Raw genomic sequence first — 26,096 nt, forward strand, 5'->3', positions numbered from 1 at the left:
ACGCATTCACGCGTGTCGCCCGGTGGACGGGCGTGGAAAATGCGCGACAGCTTCTGCGGCGGCTAGCGGGCGGCGGTGCTGGAAACTGCGGCAGAGCTTCTGCGGTGGGGCGGGCTGCGGCTCTGGAAATCGTGCGAGAGCTTCTGCGGTGGCTGGAACCCCCGGTGGCCAATAGGCCGGAGCGGCGCTTGCTGCGAGGGCCGCCCGAGGCTGCTTGCAGTTGTAACATAGATTTTTTTTTTATTTGCATGCCTTGTTTACATGTGTGTGTTTATACTGGATATGGTTTCAAACTGATAATCATATTTTCTGAGTTGTTTTGCATTTTGGAGATTTCCATATGCTCTCTTTCATTTCATTGTAGTGTACTCTGTTGTCCCTTAAACATTCCTGCAAGGTCAGATGTCGTTGTCAAGTGTGCTCCACTGATTTGACCATCTTCACCACTATTATGACCACAGCCATTTTTACCTGAGATGCAACAGAAAGCTTTTAAATATTTCAACTACACATTACAATTAAGGCCTTATATGTGTTATTTTTTTCACCCACACTCGTTTTATATCCATGCCCTCCATTTTACATGAGTGTGTTTTAATTTACAAAAACACCTTTTTTCAACTAATACAATTTTCTATTCTGTGCAGGACTCATTTTTCTGACATTGTAGTAGAAATCTGAATAGGACTAAGAAACTCACATATGACAACTTTGTAAGTTCTTCTATGACACGTAATCATAGAAATCCATAAACACAGCCATGAAAAGAAGCTGCATGTGTTTCATTACAGAAGGTACAAGCACAACAACTTTTATTCCACTGGCTTTTGTCACATACACAACAATGCATAAGCACACATATTCATGCATTCCCCACCACAAACGCCACAAAAGACAATATCTCCTGGGATATTAGAGAGGAGCAGACGACCCTACACGGCTGAAATTGTTGTCAGCAAGAGGCATCAGTAATGAAATTGCATATGCATACAGTAGCATAGGCCACAGGCTGTGTGAACCAACAGCAAAACAGTACAAGACACGACAGGCACCACGCGCCAAAGAAAAATCACTGAAAGAATGAAAGCTGAGGCTCCGAGGGACAGCACATGTGGAGGGACATAAAACATTTGAAATTCCCTGAAAAACACGAGTGTTCATGCAGAGAAATTCAAAGATGTTTCCAATCTACAAAAAGAGAAACGAAACATGCAACCGCAAAGCACGGTATTGTAGATAGAAGATGCAACGAGGCTGCAAACACATGCGGAAGATGAGAAAGTGAAAGAAGTCAGTGGTTTCTGCATCAAAGCTACATAAAAGAATTTGAACAATCCAGACTTATTGAAAGCTTAATGAGATGTTGCAGTATTCAAACATAGCTTTCAATGTCCAACTCGGCTTGTGTTCAAAGCTGAACTCCAAAGCAAAAGCAAAGAATACAAACTTAATTTACTAAGGCATTCAGACAAACTCTGGAATTAAACTAGGCAGTAGTTAACAATTGAAAAAATAAAAATAAAAAAAAACACCGGAAGACATAATGCAAATGCACAAAAAGTAAAAGATACTTACACATATGGCACTACAGCGGAATGGGGGGAAAACCTGATCACATAAACTCACATACAGATTGGTCTCCTAAAGCCACAATGTAAAGTTTTAATTTCCTCCTCAGCAGACAGCCAGTAGGCCTCCTCTGAATAATACATTCGTAAGTGTCTTTACACAAGTGATGAACTCTATTTTCTATTTACAACAAAGAAAAAATAAGTTGTAGCAGAACAAAAAAAAAAACTAAAACAAATAGAAGATGAATGTTACAAAGAACATAAGATAGTCGTTGTTGTTGTTGCTTATTTTTATTGCCGAGTGCTTTTACACGGTCCGGTTAAACTGTAAATAAAGTAAGAAAAAACAAAACATCAATACTTAGTATTGCAGAATTCAATCAACACAAACTTAAACATAGATTTATTAGCTAGGCTTGACTAACTAGTTATAAGGCAGTTTATTCTTAGAACACTTCGTCATATAATAAACATCGGCATTCAACTATCAGTGCAGCAAACACAGCTAGCATTGGGCTAATTAGCGCTAGCAAATTCACCAAGCTCACGCTTAGAGCAGATAACAAAAAAACTCATCTCCCCACAACTTACAGCATTAATAACTCACCACGTTGGGCAACACTCATGAACGCCAGTAGAATATGATTTTATTGTAGCTTCAGCTTGTTAGCTTCAGCTAACGGGAGTCTCGGTGCATTACTGGCCTGCCGTAAGTTTCTTCTCTTGTTTCACCTCCCCTCCACTACCAATGCAAAACAACTACAGAGCCCCCTAGCGGAATGGGAGGAGTGAATCCAACAATGAAACAGACCCACCCTATGGCAAGATTTGCTACTGCAAACTTTACACATTGTAAACACACACAATGTGTTGGCACAATAGCCGTTTATTCATTAAACAAATAGTCCTCAGAAGTGCTTGGTAGACACATGCAAAGCTACAAAAACCTGACACTTTTTCCACATGCAGTACTTTGGGATGACATCCCATTACTTAACCAGCGGTTGCTGCAAAATGTGATCACTCAGGCAACTCCCACAAATGTTAAGTGCAGAGCATTGACATCCTGGGGTGGTGCAGTTCCATCCCAAAGAGAGGAGAGGTAGGATTGATACTGTTTGACTCTGCATTGAGCCTGCCACCAAGGACGACAAGCTTTTTCCTTCTGAGAATGAACACTGTTGGCTCTTACATTCATTAAAGGTTTTTAGGCATACATTTAGTTCTGTTGCTCATCTCAAAAATGCACTTTCCTTTGACATGTGGCACTATTAATGCAGACATAAACAGGTTTTCCAAAGGCGTAACATTTATTGCTAAGAAGTTCTGTTTCTTGGCAATACAGAGAAATAATCAACCAAACAGAATCAGACAAAAATACCCAATGGCTCAATGACAATATTTTTAGAAGTCCAAAATATTGATTGATTTGATTTAAGAGGGAAGCATATGTTTATCCCTTTAAGAGCCCTAAAATACATTATTTGCAACAGTGAGTTTATCAATATATAATGGGTGCAGACAGTTCGACTTAAAACATTCCTGTTCCTTCATTTCTCACTTCTAACGTTCACCTGTCACAAGTCAGAGAATGTGGTTGCTCTCTTGAAAATGAGAATTGGTTCCTCAACGAGATGTATTCCACATGCAGAAAGATAAAAAAAAAGACAGGAGAAGTGAAAATATTGAGAAAGAAAAGAAAATGTACATTTATGTTTTGCTAAGAGTGATTCAGCTCTGTTTTTGGCTTAGTTGGATGAGTGCAAATGGCTTCTGCTCATGCTTAAGGAGCTCTATTGTTGTTTCAATAAATGTCTGTAACTTGACAAACTGCTCAAACTACCCAAAAAAGATATTTTATAATATTTATTGTCTGGGTAAATCTGGTTTCTCTGAGCTCATTTATTTTCTTGATTGAATTCGTAGTCTGCCAGCTTCCCCCCTTTCACATATTCAACAAAGGCTGCCTCAAACAGAGGGAAAGAGAAGGTATGCAAAAAAAAAAAAAAACTTGACTGCAAAAGAAAATAATTGAGAACTTGGGAGATTCTGTGTGAAATCGCTTAATGAGTTATTTTAAAAAAGAAAAGTGGAGATTTGTCAGTAAAGTTAGTAAATATTGGAAGCGTGAGGAAAAGAAAAAGGGAAAGTACAGTCAGACTAAAGCTCTCCCAGCTGCAGAAAATGGCTGATTTTTTTAAATTCAAAGCACATGGTATATCACAAGATTACTAGAAATGTCAATGAGAGACGGCATTCACCAGCAGGACACAGGCAGAAAGAGAAATGAAAGAGAAAAGGAAAGGAAGATGTGAAATGGTGGCAGCAGTAAATGTAGAAGGGCTGCTCAGAGTAAAACGGAGTAAAACCAGAGCCTGGAATGGTGGAGAGAAAATTGGGATTTGACTCAGAAAGGGGCTGAACCCCAAAAGAGGAAAGAAGGAAAGCGGAGACAAAAATCTGTTCTTTTATCTGACAAGGGCACGAGGAAGACAGGAGACCACTCAAGACTTCATATCGAGGAACACATCTCAGACACAAATATGGAGAAAAAAAACTTGTCATAAAAAATTGGTAAACCTGTACAAGAGTCTTCCACAATGTGTGTGTGGGCATGTTGGGAGTCTGCATGTAGCCTTCAGTGTTTTAATGGCTGATGTGACACAACCTGTGTCTACAATAAAAATGTGGAGGCACTTTATGTCTGACCTCCAACTGACTAAGGAGTCATTTTTCTTGGTGCTTTGCCCCATATTTCACAGCAAATTACATTGGAAGGTGAAGTAGCCCTTTTGAATCATTTTTGGCATGTTGTTAAAGAAAAGTTTGGGGATTTACTGCAGGGATTGTGTCATGTGTTCCCCTTTCATGATGTAAAGGTTAAACATGCAGAATAAGATGTCATCCTCCTGCAGATCGTTGCATTTTAAATACACCAAAATTCTCTATAATCTTTTACATTTTTTTATTAAATAAATCTGCAATTATGTGCGTTGATAACTGTGACTCAAAGCGACATTAGGCTTAAACTTAATTTCATTCGTGCAATCACATTACACTGGTCTGACATTAAACAATTCTGTTTTATTCACCAAGATATGCTTGAATGTAAGTCATTAAACACTCAGTCCCTGAATAAAAGATTTCCACCAGTTACTTCTCTTGGGAAATTTCTTTTATGCTTGCCAATATTTTAGCTTCCACTTGATTAGACACGGACAAAACAAAATTGCTAGTTAGTATGTGTTACTTTAGTCACATTACTCAATGTCTAGATACAGCCTATGATATGACCTTATGTTGTTTTACATTTTAGAAATTTTATCATTATTTCTGTTGCTTTATTGTCTGAATTTATAAAATGGGATTTAAAATGTTGTCAAGTGGACACATGTCACACAATGTCCACTTTCTGAAAAGTATTTTATTTCTATTGTTTCTGTTAAATGTATATCAAGATATTTTGGAGTATAAAGAATATCTTCAATTAAATTTCAACAAAACATTTTGCCAAACCTTTATAGGGTTGAATTTCTTTTTTTTTTAAATCAGGTTGGTTATCTAAGTACTACTACTACAAAAATGTTACTGTGTTTTGTAAGATTTATTGTGTATCTAACTACTGTGAATGTGTTTGTTCTTAATATAGATTCATTTTTCTTCAAATTAAAGGTTGTTTAAAAAAACAAACAAAAAAGTTGCATTAGATTATGCTACTACATGCAAAGAAGATTTTATTTGGAAGATTTTTACGCATCTTAACCAGGCCGTGCGAAAATAAATGTAGTTGGGAGAGTCATAACACCTCTCCACACATCCTCCACACAATGTGACTTCCTCATAATTTCATTTCAAGCTTTTACCAACAAATGTATTCTTGCAGTTGCAGTAGAAATGAAAATGTGTTTGCACAGATGAGACCAGGTACACAGGTTATCAGCACCTTTCAGGAAGGTAAAGGATGAAACATCCCTCTGCCTTGTAGCCATAGAGAACACGTCCTTTTCAGGATATTCTATGACCAGCACCTTCTTTGACTTTCTAATTAGCATAAACAGCAGAACACAAAGGAGCAGCTGCACTAATTGCTTGCTGGCTCTTTTGCAGCCCATTATATAACAGAAGCTGAGTGTTCCCCTAAATCGAGGAACAATTATGATGTTGGTTTTTTTTGTTGTTTCTTTTTTTTTTGCTTTAATTTGATAATTCTCTTCCTATGATTGAAAAGTGAACATTTTTATGCCCAATTTTGTTCAGTTTCCTGCTCACCTGAACTAGAAACAAAACAAAGGGAGGAAAAATAAATAACTATTTTGATTACTAAAGGAAGTGAGAGCTGCCACAGCGATGCTGTGCTCTCTGTTTTGAATCGGCAGTGTTAGGTTTCTGAACCCCCACCTGCTGCTCTTGTCCACATCTGATCCCACCAGCTTGGATCTGTATATACTCCCCCCCAGTGGGTTGTGTGTGTGTTTTTTAGGGTTGCATAAAAGTTATAGTGAAACATCATAGGCTATAATGGCAGCAGTTATTAAACTTTATGATTTGACAGGAATATGTGCCTGTCTTTTCCATTACCACTGCGTTGTTGGCATGAAAAACAATGAAGGAAGTGATGCTTACTGCCACATTATGGAGAAGAAAATGGGGTCCTGAACTGACCTAAGCTGGTGGAGGCAATTTTGAAAACTCGAATTTTAAAACATTGTGATGTTATTGAACTCAATGGCCCTGCAGTAACTCCAATGTCAAGTCTGTTAGAAGTGGTTGGCAGACTCTGGAAGATTTACTGCTTTTTTGTAATATGCCGCTGTTTCTGTTTGCTTTATTTCTCCAAGGGAACAGACTGTCTTGGGTGCTCCCTACATTTTCTTTTCTGCTTGTCTGAAGTTTAAAAATCCAAGTAACCTAACCTAACCTTAATCTGTTTTATCTTCTATTCAGTCTGCCAGTATCAAAGGTCAATTCGACCCACAGAGGTCAAAGCAGCTCAGGCCAGAGTTAACAAATTTGAAGCTTTTTTGAACCCCTGATCTTCCCTGTGCATGTGTGCAAAGCTTGGAAAAAATCACTGCACATACACTGCACTGCCTTGGCTTAATTTCTCAAGACAGCTGAAAAAGAAAAAACATTTACTACGGAATATATTGATACTAAATTGATATTTTACTTGTAATCAGACAACAAAGAACTTTCTCCTTGTTTAACCCAGAAAATGTCATTTTTTAAAACATGTAATCATGGATATAAATGGAATATTTTGACCTAAATTGCATTTTGAAGACATAATTGAAACCATATTAGCACTCTTGTACCATTCCGATGATTCTGTTGCATTTTATAACACTCAGATATTTCCGCATGTTTCGCAACGCCCTACTAGTAAGGTGTTTCTAAATTTACAACAACTGAAGGTAACTTACTTGATTGTGCTAAAGGGAACTATGAGCCTGGAAAATACATAATACCTCTCCTTTTAATAAACAAAGCAAAATTCTGACAAGTTATTCTTTCATTCTTTTAACTGAAAATTACATAAAGTAAACTTAAATTTAGTTTTTAACCAAGGTATATTTCAATATATTTCATTTCACAAAAAGCTCTCATCTCTTAACACCAAATTAATTATTGTTCATAAAACATAAGCTCTTTTGAAATACTACTTATCTGCTTAGAGACAAGAAATATACAGTTGGTAAATTTTGCAAAAGTAAAAATCAAATGTTTACGTCGTGGAACTCCGTTACCAGAAAACGCCACTCATCTCCTAGCAACAGATTAACAATAAATATTGTCATTGTTCAAAAAACAAAACTTGGCAGGAAAGTGAAGATGTTTTTTTTTCCATTGGTGGTAAATACATTATAAAACAGACATTCAACACAAAAGTTAAATATCTGTAGAGTCACCTGAAGACAAGGGATGCACTTACAATCTAATAGGTTTAGGTGATTTCTGCAATGTAAAATGGGTACAGATTATCTAATCAAAACATGGAATGCTGAAAGACATAGCATCATATGTTGAGATCATATACAATATGTTACTCCTAACACATTTGTTGTGTTGTACAAAATGAATGTTGCATCATTAGTGGAAAAAGTTTTGAAATTATTCTTTATGGTATCAATACTTTAGCTAACAAAAGTTTTGGTTTTAAGCATGGACATGTACACATTCGGGATTCGCTGCATGAGTTTCACTGCGTCTTATTGCATTAGATATGATTATCAGTAAAGCTCAACATGTTATCAAATCACAATTAAGACTTAAAAAGGAAGTTCACTTCTGGGGTATTTCTTTGTTTTCTTTTTTGCAAAAAAAGCAGATGGTGTATCGCCTCTTTTTCTTGGAGTGCAAACTGACCACTAAATACAAAATATAAAAGCGTGCAGAAACATAAAGACTGGAGAAACCTTGAGCCAACACAGGTTTGGCTCCTAAATTTACCGCCTCATTAGCTGTGAAACTGGAATTTCATTAGTGTGAGCCTCATGACATATTACTGTGCCGATATGGGGGCTGTGGGTGTGAGATTGAATCGTAACCTATCTTAACTTTGCCACAGTGTTATACAGGTAATTCCCCAACATTGGCCTGCATTTAATTTATCATCGAGTGCTGCTGTGTCAAAGCTCAAAGATACGAGCTCAGAATATGGCTATATGTGTGCATGTTCTCTAGGGATGCTGGAAAATTACCTTTAGCAGATTATAATACCATGATTTAAACCTCTAACATGCTGCATGTTCGTCTTTGTCCTTCTTTTCACTCATCATGTATACACACCCCCACACAATAATCAGGTCAAGGCAGCAACTGTAGGAAGCAAAGTTCGACAAGGCTATTTGACAGAAGATTAGAATACCAAGTCCAGAATACATATGAGGTAGTCAAATGTTGAATCTACCTCGTCTCTGGAAAACACTGATATATTCAGTCATACTCAGATGGAAAAGATGACATGTGAAGGCTTCTGCGCATTCTGCAAAGAAATGAAACATTTTCAAGGCCAGATTCAGCAAGGTGAAAATTGTTGTTGCAAGCTTGTTGCAACGTGATTGGCTGAATCTGGCAGTAAAGCAATTTGCAGAAAACAAAGTGACAGTTTAAAACCAAAAGAGCTCTTTTGAAGGTGTGGTAGCATTAGTCTTGAGACGTGTGACAAGCATCGCAGCCTTAAAAATACAGAAATTTGGGAAAGTACGTCAAGAGAGAATTAGTATCTGGTGACATCAGTCATCTATCTTATAACCACTGCTGGTACATTTCTGGAAAAAGGGCTGCATCTCCTGCGGAGAACTGCTGGCCACAAAAATTTCTCCCTATGGGAAATAAGCAGCCTCGTAGGAGATGCAGAATCTGAACACGAGAACAAACAGCACTCAAATAAATGAAGTTAACCTGAAAAAAGATAAGGTTTTTCACACCCTGGGGTCCTTGTTTCTAACTGATGACAGCGTATTTACAGTAAAAATAGATAGTATATGCTGTTAATAACAGAAAACAGTGTTTTCCAAACCTCTTTCTCTGAGCTTTACATTCTAAATGTGGAGAAACAAAAACTGGGAAGGAAGAATCTGGCATACTCATCTCTGATATAAAACTTACATTGTAGTACATACTGTATTTATTTTTTTCTCTACCTGATATCAACAGAGATTGGTTTTTATCATATATATATATATATATATATTTTCTTCAACATTTAAAATGCATAAAGTTTCAGCAAATCTTTTGACAATAAAAAGCAACTTGTAGCTTGTTTTTCTTTTTTCAAAGATTGAGCAAGTGGTAGCTGTTAAGATCAAATTGTAAAGCTAAAATGAGCTTTTCTTAAACAGGCAAACATGCATTGGTTAAAACGGCAAAGGAGGATAATCATGGCTAAGGCCATTGTTCTCAATGCGTTAATTGTTTTAACCTTTACTTATCAGGGTGAGGTTTGCTTACACACACTGCCGCATGCAGGAGCTGCCAGCTGGAAGCCGCTCCCTGTCATTCTCAAAGCAATTAGCTGCTCTGCTAGGGCTTTTGATGTTGCGGCGTAGGGCTCAAGAGCGATTTGGCTCTCTAAGTTCAAGGTTCATCTTTCATCTTCTAATTCACATCACAGTTATGTGATATGACCAAATTTTAATTTCGTACAGTTCTAGTGTTTTGGCTATACTTTTTGTACTAAAGCATTAATTAAATACTTTCCCTCTTTATTGTTAAAACAGAAGTAGTTCAGTCAATGTTTTTTTTTTGTTTTTTTTTCTGGAAAACATTTCACAGCTGTTGCATCAGGACCTTGGATTTTAAGCCAGTGTGTTCAAGTTGTACACATGTGAAATTTATGTTTGAGTGGTAAGAATACATGTCTCTTCAAATAATAGCCTAGGCAGAGACGGAACCACAGAAAAGTAACTGTTGCTTTTCAAGGGGTTGCAAATGTATTTCACAGCATGTACAGAGTACAAGAGCAAAAGAAGTCATAAAAAAAATTGTATTCAGGAAAATGACCTCTGTTTGGCTCTTCTGATGCTACTCCCCTTCTCACAGCAATGAAAAGCGCAGACATTCACACACACATGCGGCTATGCATGGCCGACTGGTGTTGCTGATGTTGGCACATTTGTGCTATGGAACAAGAGCTGCTTCATTGGCACTGATTACAGCTTTATCCCTCGCCTGAAAACATCAGCCAACATCACCCCGCATACCAATGGACCGGACAAGGCACAGACACGGGAGGGAGGAGAAGGGGTGGAGGCCCAGATTAGTAATATTCATTTCAGCACATGAGGGCAAAATGCCAAAACACTTCACATCAATACCTCCTGTGATATGTATGCATTAAATTCATCACTCTGAGAGCCAGGCATCTATTGTTGTTGAATATTGATTTAAGCTGAATCTTTTCAGGGGAAAATATTCTGGATGAAATTGGTAAATCTATTAATGAATGAATGTAATAAAACAAAGCTAAGGAAATTGCAAAATGTTAAAATTTTGTGAGAAAGATATTTGAGTTCAGTTTTTAGATTAATCATTTTAATCTGCTTTTATTGACAGTCCTTCCTCTTTAGGCATTTTCTTATGTTTAAGATGTTTCATTTTTTCTCAGGCATCTTGACATTCATCTGATTTTTCATTTAAACAAAACAAGTACTTCAGATATATCAAATGCATTTCTTGCTGTAAGCTTTACTTCACATGACAACATAGAATTCTCTCTGTTGCAGTGTGTCAGATATTCACCCAACTTCACAGATAGATGTGTGCACAATAAAGGCATGTGAAACAGCTGAGAGTTACCAGCAGGCAGCTTTTATATGTTAAAAATATTTAACATATTAAATGTTTGCTGATTAGCATCAAAAAAGTGATAAGTGCAGTTTGATATCCTGCATCTGTTGGAAGATATTACTTTGTCAGTGTTCTATAAATAATTATAAAAATAATATAACAAAATTCAGATGTAAATTTTCCTTTTCTACTTTTTATATGTTTTGCCCTATATGTTTTTGTTTATCTCATTAAGGAGAGCCTGTAGAGAGTCAATAGTCATTTTGTGATCCATCGTTCCCTTCTGTCAACAATCACATAAAGTAGTCCAGAGGCTTTTCTGAAGCTAGTCTTAAAAAGCAGACATACAAAGGAATAATGTCGTAACGCAGGTTGTTGAGCCACAATCTTCTGTTAACTCACTCGATTTTGCAGAGATGTTTATGATTGCAGTAAATTTAATGATAGTTTTACTGGCTTTATTACAAAAAGACATAATGCAGCATTTCTACCTTTATGCATAGAGAGTTTCTCAAAAGGGACAACTTTTTTTAGAAAAGAACTGCCTTAAAGGTGGAGCAGAGTTGAATCAGTGAAGCTTAGCATTCAGGGCCACGTCGATGGGCTTCACATGTGTCAAATGACGGCTTTCTGAATGAGTCACAACCCACAGTCTGAGGAGGGCTGATAAGACCTGATTGAAGACACTGCCTTTCAGTGGGACACAAAGCTGGAACAAAACACGGGACTCAGACATAGACGAACTTCAATAGACATCCAACTCAAGAGGTATCAGAAAAATCAAGACAAGTCGTGTAAAAATAACACCGTTTGTAAAATAGGGGAAAATTTCAAATTCTGGAATGAGCACAAGATTCATGATGAAAAACACAGGAACCCCAGACATATTTAATGCGGGTAATCATTGTACACAAGCAGCCAGGGTAAAACAAAGGAAGCAATAAATCGTGGCAGGAGTATTGGTTTTGTTTGGAGAAACATGGAGGAAGATTCTGGAATCAATCTTACCCAAAACACTTTTTGCCAATTCAATCCTTCAGACTGGCTACAGAATTGTTTCACAACCAAACTATTCCAAATGTCTTTCCCTGCAGACTCACGAGGGACAGATTGATGCCATATGTGGCAGGTTGGATGTAAACCAGGCCAGTAAAAAGACTTGAATGGAAACGTGTTACTGCAAGTGTCTGCTAAAGCTGTTATGATCCAAAACATCAAATTTATGGTGACAAGTTTTACCATCTCCAAACCCAGGACCAACCCCCTTTGGCAATTTTAACTCGCAGTGAGACAAAGCATTTCTAAATGTCCCTCATTCTCAGGCTTGGAAAAACAGATGCTTGGACATGATGCGTAGCATTTTCTGTTTATAGCACAATTCATATGCTGGGGAGGCTCGAGTGATTTCCATCAGGAATTGTATTGATCTGGTTGTTTATGCTGTAATTTGGGCCAGTGTTCAACGTTTTATGAAACTCAAAATGAAAGGAGCTGATACAAAGAATAACCAAAACAAAAAGGAAATCCTATGGCATATTGTTAGGAAATTAAGATGGCTATTAAAAAAAAAAGAACACCGTAAGACTAACAAACAGATGATGTGCTCTGTTAAAAGATGCAAGCCTGTGTGTAAAATGGGTAAGCAGACTGAATTTCCCCCAAATTCATGTGAATGAATCTAGCTATGTTTATGCAATGGTAAAATACATTAGAAATAAATGATCACTTCTGCTTGGCACTATTTAACAGCTTTGTTTTCACTGTTTATGTTGTTAAACACATAATGGTGTCTGCACATTAGCTGCTGGTTCCCCCTCTGTGTTTGTTTCTGTTCTCACATGATTATCGAGGTTGGGGTTTAACCTCAATACCATAACAGGGTTTATACAAGAATCCCAGAGTTGAATTTACTATTTTTTACTACCGTTTTTTACTACCTCTACAATGTTTTTACTACCAACACAAAATCGAGCCAATTTCAAGCCGATTTCCTCAATTTTGAGAGATCGGTGATCGGTCGATATTTGCGTGAAGTCAGTCTCATCCTCTGACCTTTTCTACTTCAGCAAAGGTTTAAAAATCAGCCACTTTCCTCTTCTGCTCTGCAGAGAGAGGTTTGACTGATAGACCGGCCTACCAGGTCATGTCTGCAAGCTTGTAGTTATCAATAGTGACACCACTGTTCCCAACTCAGAGACTTTCTTCCTATATTGAGCGACATTTCAATCAAAAAAAATGGCACTGGCTAAAATTGAAATCAAAAAATGATAATCTACGATCTGTGAGAAAGCTGCAATTGGTGCACTGACCCATGTAAAATGACGGCTCATGTAAGATAAAACTTTATCCCACTTACTTGAAGATCTAACTGTGATTTTATCTTGACCAAAACCTCACATGTTAAAACAGAACGCACTCTTTTTAGTGCTTATCCTAAATCCATAAGACTTAGGATATTTGTTGTTTTTTTAAAGAATATCAGTGAAATGCAATGATATTCCAATTTCACAAACCGATGTTTTATTCTCATTAGCTAATTAGTTTGCTACTAATTGTCAACACTAGGACAACTAGATAACAAGGTTCAAGGGTATTATATTTTACAGGTCATTGAAAAGTTTAAATAAACAAATGTCCATGTGCAGCGAAATTCAGTGTTTCGGTGACCAACACACCAACTCTGTCAGATCATCTTTACAACTTAAGCAGCTGTTTAAATTTTGTTTAAGTTTTGTCTTACATGAGACGTCATCTTACATGGGTCAGTGCACCGATTGCAGCATTCATGGTGTTGAATCCTCACACAGAGGCATCAAAATTCAAATAAGTAAATATTTGCAAATTTAAAAAAAAAATGCATACAGTTTAACAAAAACTATCTTGGCTTTGTAGTGAATTTGACTGACTATAGATTGGAAAGAATTAGCAAATTATTGTATGCTGTTTATGTTTTTCACAATTTTCCAACTTTACTGGAATTGGGGTTGTAATCTCTTGCAGGAGGATGGAAGCTGATTGATTCAAAACAGAGTCAGACTTACTTGAAGTCTCTTGCTAGTAATTTATTAATCCCCCATCTATATGGCTTTTACATCTACAAAGCCCTCACTCACACACTCGTGGTCATAAATTATATGGTGGGATTCTGACATTGCATCCTGACATCTAATGTTTATCTAAGAGCATAAATTCCCTAAGGTTTCAGTTCAAATTTTGTTTTTAATCAGTGTAAAAACTAATCAGTTCATTATAATTCCAATTCACGTTTCAACAAGTAGAACTCTGTTTCCTGAATTATTACATGCAGATCCACAGGGCAAAACATAACTTACAGCAACCTTCATCCAAAATGTTACACTGGTCCTTTAGCATTTACATAATAGTCCATGTCACAGAGGAAAAACGCAGAGCAATATTTGATGCTGCTGTATTGTTTTGCTGGCACATAGCCAGGCTGTTCTGCTGACTGTTATGTTTGGATCCTCACCAAATAGATCACAGAGCCACTCCATACACCGAGCAATCGGCTCCAACAGCTTTGAAATCACTGTGGCCAAGTGCAGTAATATTTCTGTCTGACACTGCTCGGCGGCTGACCCTGCTCTTTGACCTCCAAGCAAAAGATACAAGCAGGAGGATTATTTTTCCCGCAGGGATCAATAGAGTATCACACAAAAGAGCTTACAGTGGAATTTTGTGTTACCTATGGGGTTTCTATAGAGGAAACCCAGAGGAAACTGGCTCTTTTTCTTATGATAATAACCTAAAATTTCCACTTGCATAAAACATTTTTACAACAATGAGATTATGCAGCTCTCAGAGATTTGCATTCCATGTGTTCTTCAGTGCAGGGAGCTCAAACACAAAACAGGTACACACAAAGAGCAGAAAATCTGTCTTCAGTGCTCTATTTTACACCAAAGCAAAGAAAATACATGTGCTTGTGCCCCAAGGGTTTATAACTATGCACTGTGCAATATTCTCTCAAAGTACACACCGATACTGTGCCTATTCACTGTTCTTTTCATGAACTTTTTACATTCTGCCTTGTTAAAGCCACAAACCAACTTTTCATTGAGATTAATGTGACACAACAATGCAATCTGAAGTGGTAGGAAAATGAATAATGTTTAACGGTTATCACAAAATTTTATACAACTTGAGACTGAAGTTGTTGCACATCCTTCTTTAAAGATGTACTCAAACTCGGTTAGAATGGATAAAAATTTCAATTTGAACTCATGCAACATATTCAGGTTTTTACTATGATTAGGCCATTCTAACACATGGATATTCTCAAGAAAAATTACTCCACCGTAGCTCTGACTGACTCATTTTATGGCCTCTAACAGCATTTATGTGCCATCATCTCTGATCACCCTCAGAAAAAAGTATCCCCACAGCATAATGCTGTCACCACCATGTTTCAAGATAGTATGCTGAGGGCGACCAAACAAAACATTTACTATGAAGACCAAGTACCACAATTTTGATCAGACTGGGAAACATTCTTAAAATGTTAAAGATAGATAGACAGACAGACCGAGGGAGGGAGAGAGGGATGGATGGATGGATGGATGGATGGATTCTGCAGTATGAGAGGTTGCTCTTTAGCTGCAAGAACAAAAGAAAAGACAGACATGCATTTTTAGATGTTTATTGGTGAATTTATTGGTCGCATGTGAGACAGACAGAGATGTTAATCTGTTAGGATATAAATCTGTAAATAACTGACGGGGTGTATGCGTGTGTGTGTCAGACAGTTTTATTTGCATTGCACAGTAGAGTAGATGATTTAGTTAGTAATTAGGGAATAGAGACGTATCCAATTATTGGTGTTGTGAAATATCACTCTGTCTCAGTAGTTATTCCACCAGTGTCTGCAACCTGCCTTATTACACCCAATATGATTAGCTAAGTGTGTGAGGAAACACTGAAAAGTAACTGCAGTAGAAATAAAAGGGAATAAGTTGAGTAGAAAGTGTGTATATTTGTGTGTGTCCAGGGAAGTTAGTATCCTCAAAGGTAACTAATTTCTGTTCATTGTAGATTACAGGTGGCAGGAGCACAGAGGAAGAGCTGTAGCCCAAGCCATTACTGGTGGTCCTGTGACACAATGCGTGTGGGGCTGCCATGAAAAATCTTATTTACAACCCAGTCTGTTTCTCTCACTCTCAGTTGGAGTTAAAGTGCACTGATACACACAAAGGGCATCATACATCATAAATGAATCACACAGCCCTGCTTTTATGGTTGTAAAAAGGCAATCGGTCACATACATGCACTCCTGCTCTCAGGTTTGCAGCTGTAAACAAAAAGGAGGACATGCAAACGGCCATATGGAAATCTGACTTTGTCCTTTTTGGTCTGCGTGGGCACCCCTGCAAGCACAATCATATCTCACTTAGTGGAAAAAGCTTCCTGCTTGCTCTGCTTGTCACTGATGGAAACAAAGTCCAGGGGCAGCTGAAAGCTGCTATCTCCAACCATCTGGGAGAGGAAGAAAAAAAAAAGACAGCAGCAACTCCTCACAGCTCTCCAGATGCTGCCAGAAGAAGAAGAAAAAAAAAGATTAACAGATTTTGAAGACTGGGGTGTGAAGAGGAAATATTATCTTCATGGAGAGGGGTCTAATATAAATGCTAAGATGGCTATCTGCTGTGGGCAGTAGTGATGAAAAGAAAGACATCACTTCAGAGAAGATGGCATAAGTGTACTCACATTTATCTTGCAAAAAAACCAAAACAATAAATACTCAATATATTATGCATGCAAAAGTGAGTCACACGCTGCAATGTGATGCACACTTCATTTCATCTTTATTTTGGTTCTCAGGCACAACATCAGTGGAGAGTAATATCACAGATTTTTGAACAAAGCATCCTGCGGAGTCCTTTGTTTTATTTCTTTCTTGCTGTCAGAAACACACCTGCAGGGCCCCTCCCTACACCAGCGACACAACCCTCATATGGTGACAGATGTCAGTGAGTCTGCTGCCTGGTGAAAAAAATATTTACAGGCCACTCATGGGAAGTAGAGGGTGGAAGCTCCTCTTGTGTCACAAAAGGTGCTGGCATGGTACAGGGCAGCTTGCTATCCAATTATTCGGTTTAACATTTCAAATTTCATCATGCTACAAACACAAACTCACACGTATTTTGTTGGGATTTTATTTGATACACCAACACAAAGTTGTGCGTAAGCGTAAAAAAGAGGAATTTTTGTATTTGTATACATTTTGTATTTCTTTCCAAAGACACCCTTACTGCAACTGCAGCTCCAAACCTCTTTTAGGGTATATCTCTGTTGCCATTTTCTTCTTTGTTAATTTAATTCCTTGTCTATTCTCCAGGATATCTATTTATTTTGCTCACTCCATCTTCTCATCAGCTCTTATGTCTCCGTGCAGACATATAAAAAGTCTTAAACCATGTATGTTTTTTTTTTATTTTACAATCAAACTCTACTTTGCGTTTATCGATCCCCCCCCCCCCCCCCCCAAAAAAAAAACTCAAAATAAAATTTTGGAAGTTTCTTGCTGTAACTTGTAAAAAATATCTATAAAAAAAAGTTTAGCAGGTAAATGTTTTGCAGCACACTGTATTTACCAAGTGCTGTCTTATCTGCTTGTTGTGAGATTATGTTGCATCTTATCTCGTCTGAACGGGAGTCCTCACTGAAGTTGCGCGGGGACTCTGCTGATCATGAAGAATAGCACAGCTCACTGAAAACAAAAACGCCACACCACAGTAACAGCCGTCTGTCGCCGCCAGCCGCCTCTGAGCCCACCTGATTGGGTCTGATGGCTGACTGGCAGACTCTCGGAGGGTTTTTATTGGTCCGGAGGTAACAGGACACCGTGAAAGAGGTCCACTGAGGGCGGAGCGCGTCGGAGGAGGCGGAGCTCTCCGTGGTACTTAAATGGAGTTGGTGCCAGAAAGATGTGAAGTACGAGCTTCGCACTGCAGCCGGAGCGCCCGGTGCGTGCTGCAAACACTGAAGGAGAAGCGAGAGAAGAAAGAGGGGAAAGAAAGAGACAGAAGGAGAGCAGAGGACTGAGCAGCCCTCTGTACTCATGGATCATAAGGATATCTAATCATTCGCCCTCGGGAGCGCACAGGTATCCTGTTTTATCCTGCTTTCTACGTTTATTGCTGTGCGTAAAGATTGGCCTTTATATAAAGTGGATCATAGTTTTTATGCTGCAGCTGCCTGTTTGTTTGGCTTTCTCACATTCCATCGGATGTAGTGATTTACGACTGAGTGTGAGGGAGCAAGGGGCAGTGGATCATTGATTGACTCAGTAATATGACACCTTTTTCCCCCGTGCGCACTGATCCTTGCTGGTTTTGGGTGTTTTCTTAGAATAGCTACAATCGATTTTGTGCGTAAAGCCATTGTTTTGTGAAAGGCGGTGTTTTCATGCTTTCCATGTTGTCAATTTCACTCCCAGACACCGCAGTCCATGCCTCTGCCTTGCCGGGTCATTGATGGGAAACCAACTGGATCGGATCACCCACCTCAACTACAGCGAGCTGCCCACGGGGGATCCGTCCGGGCTGGAGAAGGACGAGCTTCGGGTCGGCGTCGCCTACTTCTTCTCTGACGAAGAGGAGGAGGTGGACGACCGCACTCCGTCCGACTGCGGCTTCACCAAGGACCACAGCCCGGCCGAGGAGGGACCCTTCTCGGTCAGTGAGGTGGAGTACTCGGCGTTCTGCTCCCAGGAATGCATCTTCTCCAAGCTGCGGGAAAACGAGGACCTGAACGTGTACTCGGCCAAAACTTTGCTGACTATGTGCAAGCCGGGGGATCTGCTGGAGCTGGTGGCCACCGCGCAAGCCCCCCACTGGGTCATTTACCAGCGTGACGACCAAGTTATTCACCTGCACAAGGGCGAAATCCGCAGGGACAGTCTGCTGGAGATCAGCAACGGTCGGCACGGAAGAATAGTCAACAATCGGTACCGATTCCGACCGCTTCCTCCGGACCTGGTGATGCAGAACGCTTCGGGACACCTAGGGCTGAGGAGTGAGGAGATTTGTTGGACCAACTCTGAAAGTTTCGCTGCCTGGTGCCGCTTCGGGAAACGGGAATTCAAAGGAGGCGGGGAGGCGCACTCTGCGGAGCAGCAGTAGTATTTCCTCAAAGTGCACCTGTCCGGCAGCGGGGTGCACACTCTGGTCTTTCGGAGTCTGGAAGACATGATCCGCGAGCGGCGGAGAGTGGACGCCAGTGGAATTCTTAAAGAGCTCTCTTTGGTGACCGGAGACAAGGACTGATCAGGAATTCCGTTTGATATTCTCCACCTCCAGTCACCGAGGCGCATGGACGCACGTTTTAGTGGCGCACACTAACAAGACCCTCACACTTACGCATACAATTAAGTCCCGCCAGAAGCGCACATATGAATAAGGACTTGTTGTTTTGGGACCGTCGTTTAGTACGGGCCCCGATGCACTGTGGATTTCCCAATAAAATGGAGAGTACTGAGAAACGAGGGAGCGCGGCCATATAAACAGACAACGCCCCGCATGGTTAGGACGCGTGCTGAGTGGCGCACACGATTTCTAATCAACCCCATTAACACAGAACAAGCAAAATCACCTTTACACGGCGCACACGACTCGGTTTGATTTCTTTGATTTCCGGGGAAAAAAAGTGGATTCGGCTCCTTTCTTCTCTGCAGCAGCAGAGCAGACCGGCAGCAGAGGGAGGGGATGGGTGTAGATGGGATCTGGGGATGTCTCTCGGAGGTCTCCCTTCTATTTTTTTACTGCTAGCTTTACGACGAGGACAGACCCAATGACACGGACTCCAGCCACTTAATGATTCATAGACCTCTGAAAGCCTGAGCTGGTTGCAACAGTTGCCTAAACAAAGCGTCTTGGCTTGACCAAGCTCCTCTTTTTGCCATATTGTTCTCTCCACAATGCTGTCATCTCGCTCACAGCACTGGATGTATGTGTAAATTGTATTCATACATTGGTTTTAAAATTTGAGTCCCTTATTTTTGTATTTAAGTTTAGTGGATTTATCTCTTTTTTGGTTCAAATAAATGAAGGTTGAAATATGAAAAGAAAATTGACCTGGTCTATTAGGTCTTGTTTGGCTGCACACTCACTCTCACACATCAACAGTGTTACTCTCCTCATTTGTGCTCACACAAAGCTATGAAATATTCATGCTCGGATACCTCCTGACCTCTCTCAAACCAAACACACTTCACACATCTTTGTAGTAATCTGCATTAAGCAGAAACATAAATCAGTGACGGTGCAGGTAATGCTGACTGCTTACAATCAATTCTTTAAAGACATTTCATAACTCATGCTCTGATCTGTCTTAATTAGGATTTTTTGCAGCCTCTCATGCATCCCTGTGCACATATTTGACATCACCAGAGTGCACAAAATGTCACAGTCTTTATCTTTAAGCAACACAGCTGCTTATTTATATCGATCAGCTTCTGTGACGGTAGGAAAATGGCTTTGTTTTCCTGTCTTTTATTTAGGGTTGGATCAATCACCTCATCAGACACTCATATTTGTTCTTGTGATGCTTAAGTTTTTCTTTAATGTGAATTGAAAGGGCAAGGAAGCACATATTTGAAGGTGCCTTGCAATGATGTGTGCATTTGTTGAGGATGTTGCAGACATTAGAACGTCTGTAAAGATTGTATGGAACAGCAGAGCTGGTTTAATTGAATCCTCACGTTCAAATATTTTGGGTTGTTGATGAGAGAGCTGCAGACGGTTTGTTTGAAGTCTGCAAAGGTAAGGCAGCTTGTGTGCAGTAACAGCAAAACTGAATTAATGAATATATATGTAAAGCATTGATATCCTGAATCTTGAATCTGATTTGTGTGTTAAGGTTTGCAAATTGAATGGGGTAGTTTGTATTAGCAAAATACAAAGTACTAAAGCTATGAGTCAGTGCACATACTTTAAGAAGATGTGTTCAATAATTATTAACTCTTCAACTGTATTCAGTAGCAGTTCTTCATAATGTGACTCGGGTGCAGCTGTGTCAGGGGGAGAAATAAACAAAACAACAGCGACAAAAAAAAATGTAGCTGCCAATTACAAACCAAAATATTTTCCAATGCTTCTCGTCATGAAAAGCAAGTAAATGTGGAGGTACGGAGATTCTGTACCTCGAAGCAACCTGCCTTTGAAAAACCCCCACCTACATACCCATTTAATTTTGCCCCAAATTATTGCAACTGTGAATCAATATCAACTTCAGTGTCAGGACATAGCAAATGATTTATATGCCATTCCTATTGACTTGATTTCCCAATAAGCACAAGAAAACCCCTTCAGGGTTGAGTCCAGTTTATTTAGCACATTCCAGCAACAAGGTAGTTCAAAGTGCTTTACATAACGTAACACCCAGTTTATGAAATTACCAATAAACATTATATAATGTCACCAATCCTTAGAGCAGAAGGAAGCATATCACCTAGGCTGGCATTCAGGCATGAACTGCCACTGTTTTCACTGACCTCCCACTAAGCACATGGACACATAATTCTCATTTATTATCTTTCTTCTTATAATCATCCTTTACTTCTATCCTTTACTTATGTAGCTGTTTTTTTAAGCCAACACCGACAAAAATACATCCACATATTTAAAAAATATAATTTACATGTGAACTATAATAATGGTTTGCCAGCATTCAAGCTTGAAAAGAAGAGATTTTAATTTAGTTTTTCTTTACAAACGTGATTTGTTGTTGTCAAACATGAAATCCACCCTTCAGCTGCTGCTTTAGTCCTTTGCTCTTGCCATATTCCCTAGTGATGACTGTTCTGCCTGTTCAGTACATGTTGAACAGGCTGAGGTTGCCTCAGGTGAGTGATTTTATTTTATTTTTTTCCCTTAGCATTCGTGTTTATGTGTTTGAGAGAAAGTGAAAAAAGGAGAGTATGTCAGACTTCCCTTGTGAGTTTGATAAATCAGGGTACTGGGGCAGCCAATGTTACTTTGCTGTTTGTGGTGTGTGACTAATAGGACTCAGAGAAAGATGAACATGTGTATTTGTGTGCTCACCACAAAGTCAGCTTGAGGAGACACGGTTTGTATGTGGATGCAATGGATTCAGTTCCATATATACGTACATGCACTGGTGAATTATAGTGAAAAAGCTGCCTAGTAAAGCTCTGACTGTGAGGTTGTTTTAACAAGCACTGGCGACTTGCTGTTTGTGTACATTTACGAGCCATATGCTATGTAACCGCAACGACATTCGTCTTTGTTTCTATCAGCAACAGTGTGGAAGTAGCCGCTGTTACTAGGGAAACTCCAGACACTGGCGTACAGTACATCCACCAACCTCTCTGCATGCTTCTGAGTGTCACTGCGCAAATGCTTCACAGCCAAAAGCTACTGTAGCTGTCAGCTTTAACAACCATTCATGTAAGACATATGACATTCAAATCTGTCTCACACACACACACACCCACACATGACAGTGTTTCCTTTGGGGACCAGCTATTGTTCCTTTGGCACTGTGGTATTTAATTTACCCAGAGAATTGTTTTCTGTGTGTATCTGGACAAAGAGGATCTAGCCTTCTGCCAGCTAAATCAGTGGTCTCAGAGGAGATGTTGTGGGAGGAGGGAACATGAGAGGATAGTGTGCCTGCATGATACCTTTAAGGGGATCTCCCTCTAATCTAGATACAGGGCCCTCCCAGTGGAGTACTTTTTTCAGTCTTTATTCTCAACGATGGGTATTACTCCACAACAGCACAGCTGGTGGTAAAAATGAGGCAGTTGCAAATGGGTTGCATGCTGCTACAATGTTGGTGACAGCAGTTTATACCTCTAAACATCTGTTGTGAAATGCTTCATCCATCGCCTGGAGTATATCTGCATTTGAACCCACACCTACACGTTGGCATTTAAATCTGATCGCACACTGCAACCACATTTGTAAATTGAATGACATCCCCATTAAGGCCTGTTATCTGTGCTCTCAAAGCATCATTGCTGCCAAAGAGAGAGAGTAAACTTATAAAAGGTCTGTGTATTCTGCATTGTAGGTGTTTTTACAGCAATGATTCCCAAAGTGAGAGATGGGATGCTAAGGTAAGGCGAGTTTATTTTAGCTGCACTCATAAAAAGTTAGTTCAAAGTGGCATAAAGGAAAAGAAACAAGAGGAGGAAAGAAAATACCTTAAGACACAAAACATTAAAATAATGATAATATAAAAGAATAACATTAAAATCAAGTAATAAAATCATCTTCGACGCTTTTTGCAGCAATCAAGCCTCTTACAAAGGAGACAACAGTCTCAGGTTTTCCGGGAGTTGGTTTCACAGCTAAGGCAAGGCAAGGCAATTTTATTTGTATAACACATTTTCAGCAACCCGGCAATTCAAAGTGCTTTACATGATTAGAAGAAAAAAAAAAACAAGTTATGGTGCTAAAGCACTCCATAATTTATAAACTAATAGAAGCAATTTAAAGTTTGTCCTCTAAGTTACAGGGAGCCAGTGTAAGGACTTTCAAATTGGGGTGATGTGCTCTATCTTCCTGGTTTTAGTGAGAAAGCAAGCAGCAGCGTTCTGAATCAGCTGCAGCTGTCTGATTGAATCTTTTTTTAGGCAGACCTGTGAAGACACCATTGCTGTAATCCATGCAACTAAAGATAGGCGCATAGATGAGTTTCTCTAGATCTTGCTGCTGCATTAGTCCTTCATGTGATAGAAGGCCGACTTGTAATTGCATTTGTGTGTCTCTGACAAGTCAGGTCTGGGTCCATCACTACCACTAAGTAGTGATGCGACCCATTGTTTAGCTCAGATTCTGGCACACTCACTAAATGTAACTCTGACTGTGAGGGGCAGGGCTGGCCCAAGGTTGAGGGGCCTTAAGCAGAACTGGATTTGAGGTTAAGAACTTCACACCACTTTTTAATTTTACGCTAAATTAGACAATGAACTGACTAAATCTGTTCCCCAATCCCACAGTTCTCAACTTCAGCTGCAATATTTAGATGGTAGGGTCTGAATTTGCTGTTAAAAGTATTAAAACATGGATCCATCCTGTCTTTTTTTCAAAGCTTCAGACTGTTAGTGGTTGTGCTATGATGCAGTTGATATTTCTTTTGTAAACACCAAAGCCATTCTGAGTATTATTGCTGACTCTCTTCATCCCTTTATGACCACTATCTCCTAATTGCTATTTTCATACAGTATATTTTAATACAGATTTGGTGAAATCTGGGAGATGGGAGTACGTTTAATAAGCTGAGCTTCAAAACAATAACAGAAAGTAATGTTTGCTGAGATGTATTTGTGAACAGACCAAGCTCAAACACAAAGACGAGATTAAACTTGTAAGAGTCAGATTGAGACATCATGAAATACTGATTATTCTTTGCACTTTACAAAGTAAACTTGATCATTTCTGTAAATCTTAAGTATAAATTTGAAACAATTTGAAATCTTTGAATCTATCTGTGTTGAAAACCATCAAATCAAACTTAGTAGTATTCTTATAACCAATCTAAAAGTTTAGCTTCTATAATCTTAAACTTGAAGGCCCTTGATGGTTGAGGTCCCGAAATGATTAGCTTCGCCTTGGGCTGGGTCTGGATAATTCATCTGATCAGCAGCACTAAACTATATTAATATCCTGGATTCAGAACTTATGAGATTATTAACAAGATGTTAAAATCTAACCTTTTGCAATCAGGGTGTTGCCAGCGCAGATTTAAATGATGGTGTAATGAGATCAATTTCCTGGTGTTTGTCGGGAATTAACCAGCTGGCATTTTTAATGAACTTGAGCTGGCCTGATAGAGGTTTTCTGCAAAGACAAGTTATTTTAGCTAACCCACTGCAATTTAAAGCAAGAAAAAGTTCTCTGTTGTATTTCACCAGAAAACCCTTAATTCTGGCAACATTTGAAAGTAGTAGTCTAATATATTAATTGAAAGACTAATAAATGTAAATGTTACATTACCTTAGATTTCTTGCCTCATTACATTTATTTGAAATCAATTTATTGCAGTAAATTTACGTAGAGGCAGTTATCAACATGGCATGTTGTGCTGAACTCTAGTTGTCAATTTCTGGATACAAAAGACCATTAAATTAAAAGAAAGCTGGGGCAGATACTGATTATGAGGGCATATTGTCATGTAGAGAAACTTTGACTCCTGTGTCATTTATATCGTATGATATCTTACAACACGCCACAATCTGAGCCAGGAGAAGCATGTAGAAATTAAAGAAACCTGAGAATTGACCCCTAAAGAACTTTGCATCTAACTTTTTATTGCTCTAATGTTTAATTACCAAATTACTAAAGTAATTTTAGCAAATAAGTTCTGAATCAGTTTAGTGCAGCACCAGTTAGACTCGCTTTCCAATATTTTTACCTGTATTTTCTGGTCAACTGTTGAAAAGGCAAAACTGTGAAACAGTAAAACCAGTTTCAGAAGCATTTCTGGTATGACTTTTATTAAATACTTCCGGTGTAATCTCAATGTTTAGGTGTGGTTGGAAACAGAAATGTGAATTTCACTGCCTCTCAACTTCAAAGGTCTGCACTTTTAAACCTGCAAATAGTAAAAAACATGGTTTCTTCATTTTACCAAATGAATGAATTAACCATTGTTGTTACTCTAAATACTGCTTGTTCACTACATATTTTCATGGCTGTCTCCTTTCTTATACAAATCTATTAGTTTAACAAGCATTGACTATAACTGTAGTTAAACTGCTCTACTGCCAGTGTAATAACAGATTCATTTATTCTTCATGTCAAAGGTCTTACCTTTACACTTATAATTAATGGTATGTTTATTTTCTTAATAGCAGACATCCACTGAGAATGAAAACACATCTGAGTAATGAAATACCAATTTTTGCTCAGGATTTAAAAAAATACAAGTTTTCAAAATTGGAAACTGAAAAAGAAAAATTTGATTGATTTTGGGTTGATAGCAAGAATAGCTCAAGATCAAAACTCCTTTCTGACTCCAGGCTTCTGGAGGATTAGTAAGACTCAGCAGTGGTGGAGTTCTTAATAATGAGCACCACCATCTGCACAAACAGCATGAGTCATCAGAATCAAGTATTTCTTTGGCTTTGCTAGTCTTATCATGTGCTGTAATAAGTTACTAGCACAAATAACATGTAGGCGTGGAACACAGCCTTTATGGCACAGGTGTCAAACTCCAGTCCTCAAGGGCCACTGTCTTACAGTTTTTAGA

The 26,096-nt window shown here is 38.9% G+C and overlaps 2 protein-coding genes across 2 annotated transcripts in view; one reads left to right on the top strand and one right to left on the bottom strand.

Annotated features, from left to right (window-relative positions):
• Positions 1 to 26,096, bottom strand: part of enpp1 (ectonucleotide pyrophosphatase/phosphodiesterase 1) — a gene marked incomplete at its 5' end in the record, with an annotated part of 381,118 nt that overhangs the window by 34,946 nt on the left and 320,076 nt on the right. The window lies entirely within an intron of this gene.
• On the top strand, positions 17,769 to 19,946 carry LOC116733851 (protein LRATD1-like). Its single transcript, XM_032584733.1, is given in 3 exon segments — positions 17,769 to 17,850; positions 17,853 to 17,982; positions 18,316 to 19,946. Coding segments are annotated over 3 exon segments (1,026 nt in total). The 5' UTR covers positions 17,769 to 17,783; the 3' UTR covers positions 19,145 to 19,946.

The sequence above is a fragment of the Xiphophorus hellerii genome, chromosome 15 (genome assembly GCF_003331165.1).
Source record: "Xiphophorus hellerii strain 12219 chromosome 15, Xiphophorus_hellerii-4.1, whole genome shotgun sequence".
Lineage (NCBI taxonomy): Eukaryota > Metazoa > Chordata > Actinopteri > Cyprinodontiformes > Poeciliidae > Xiphophorus > Xiphophorus hellerii.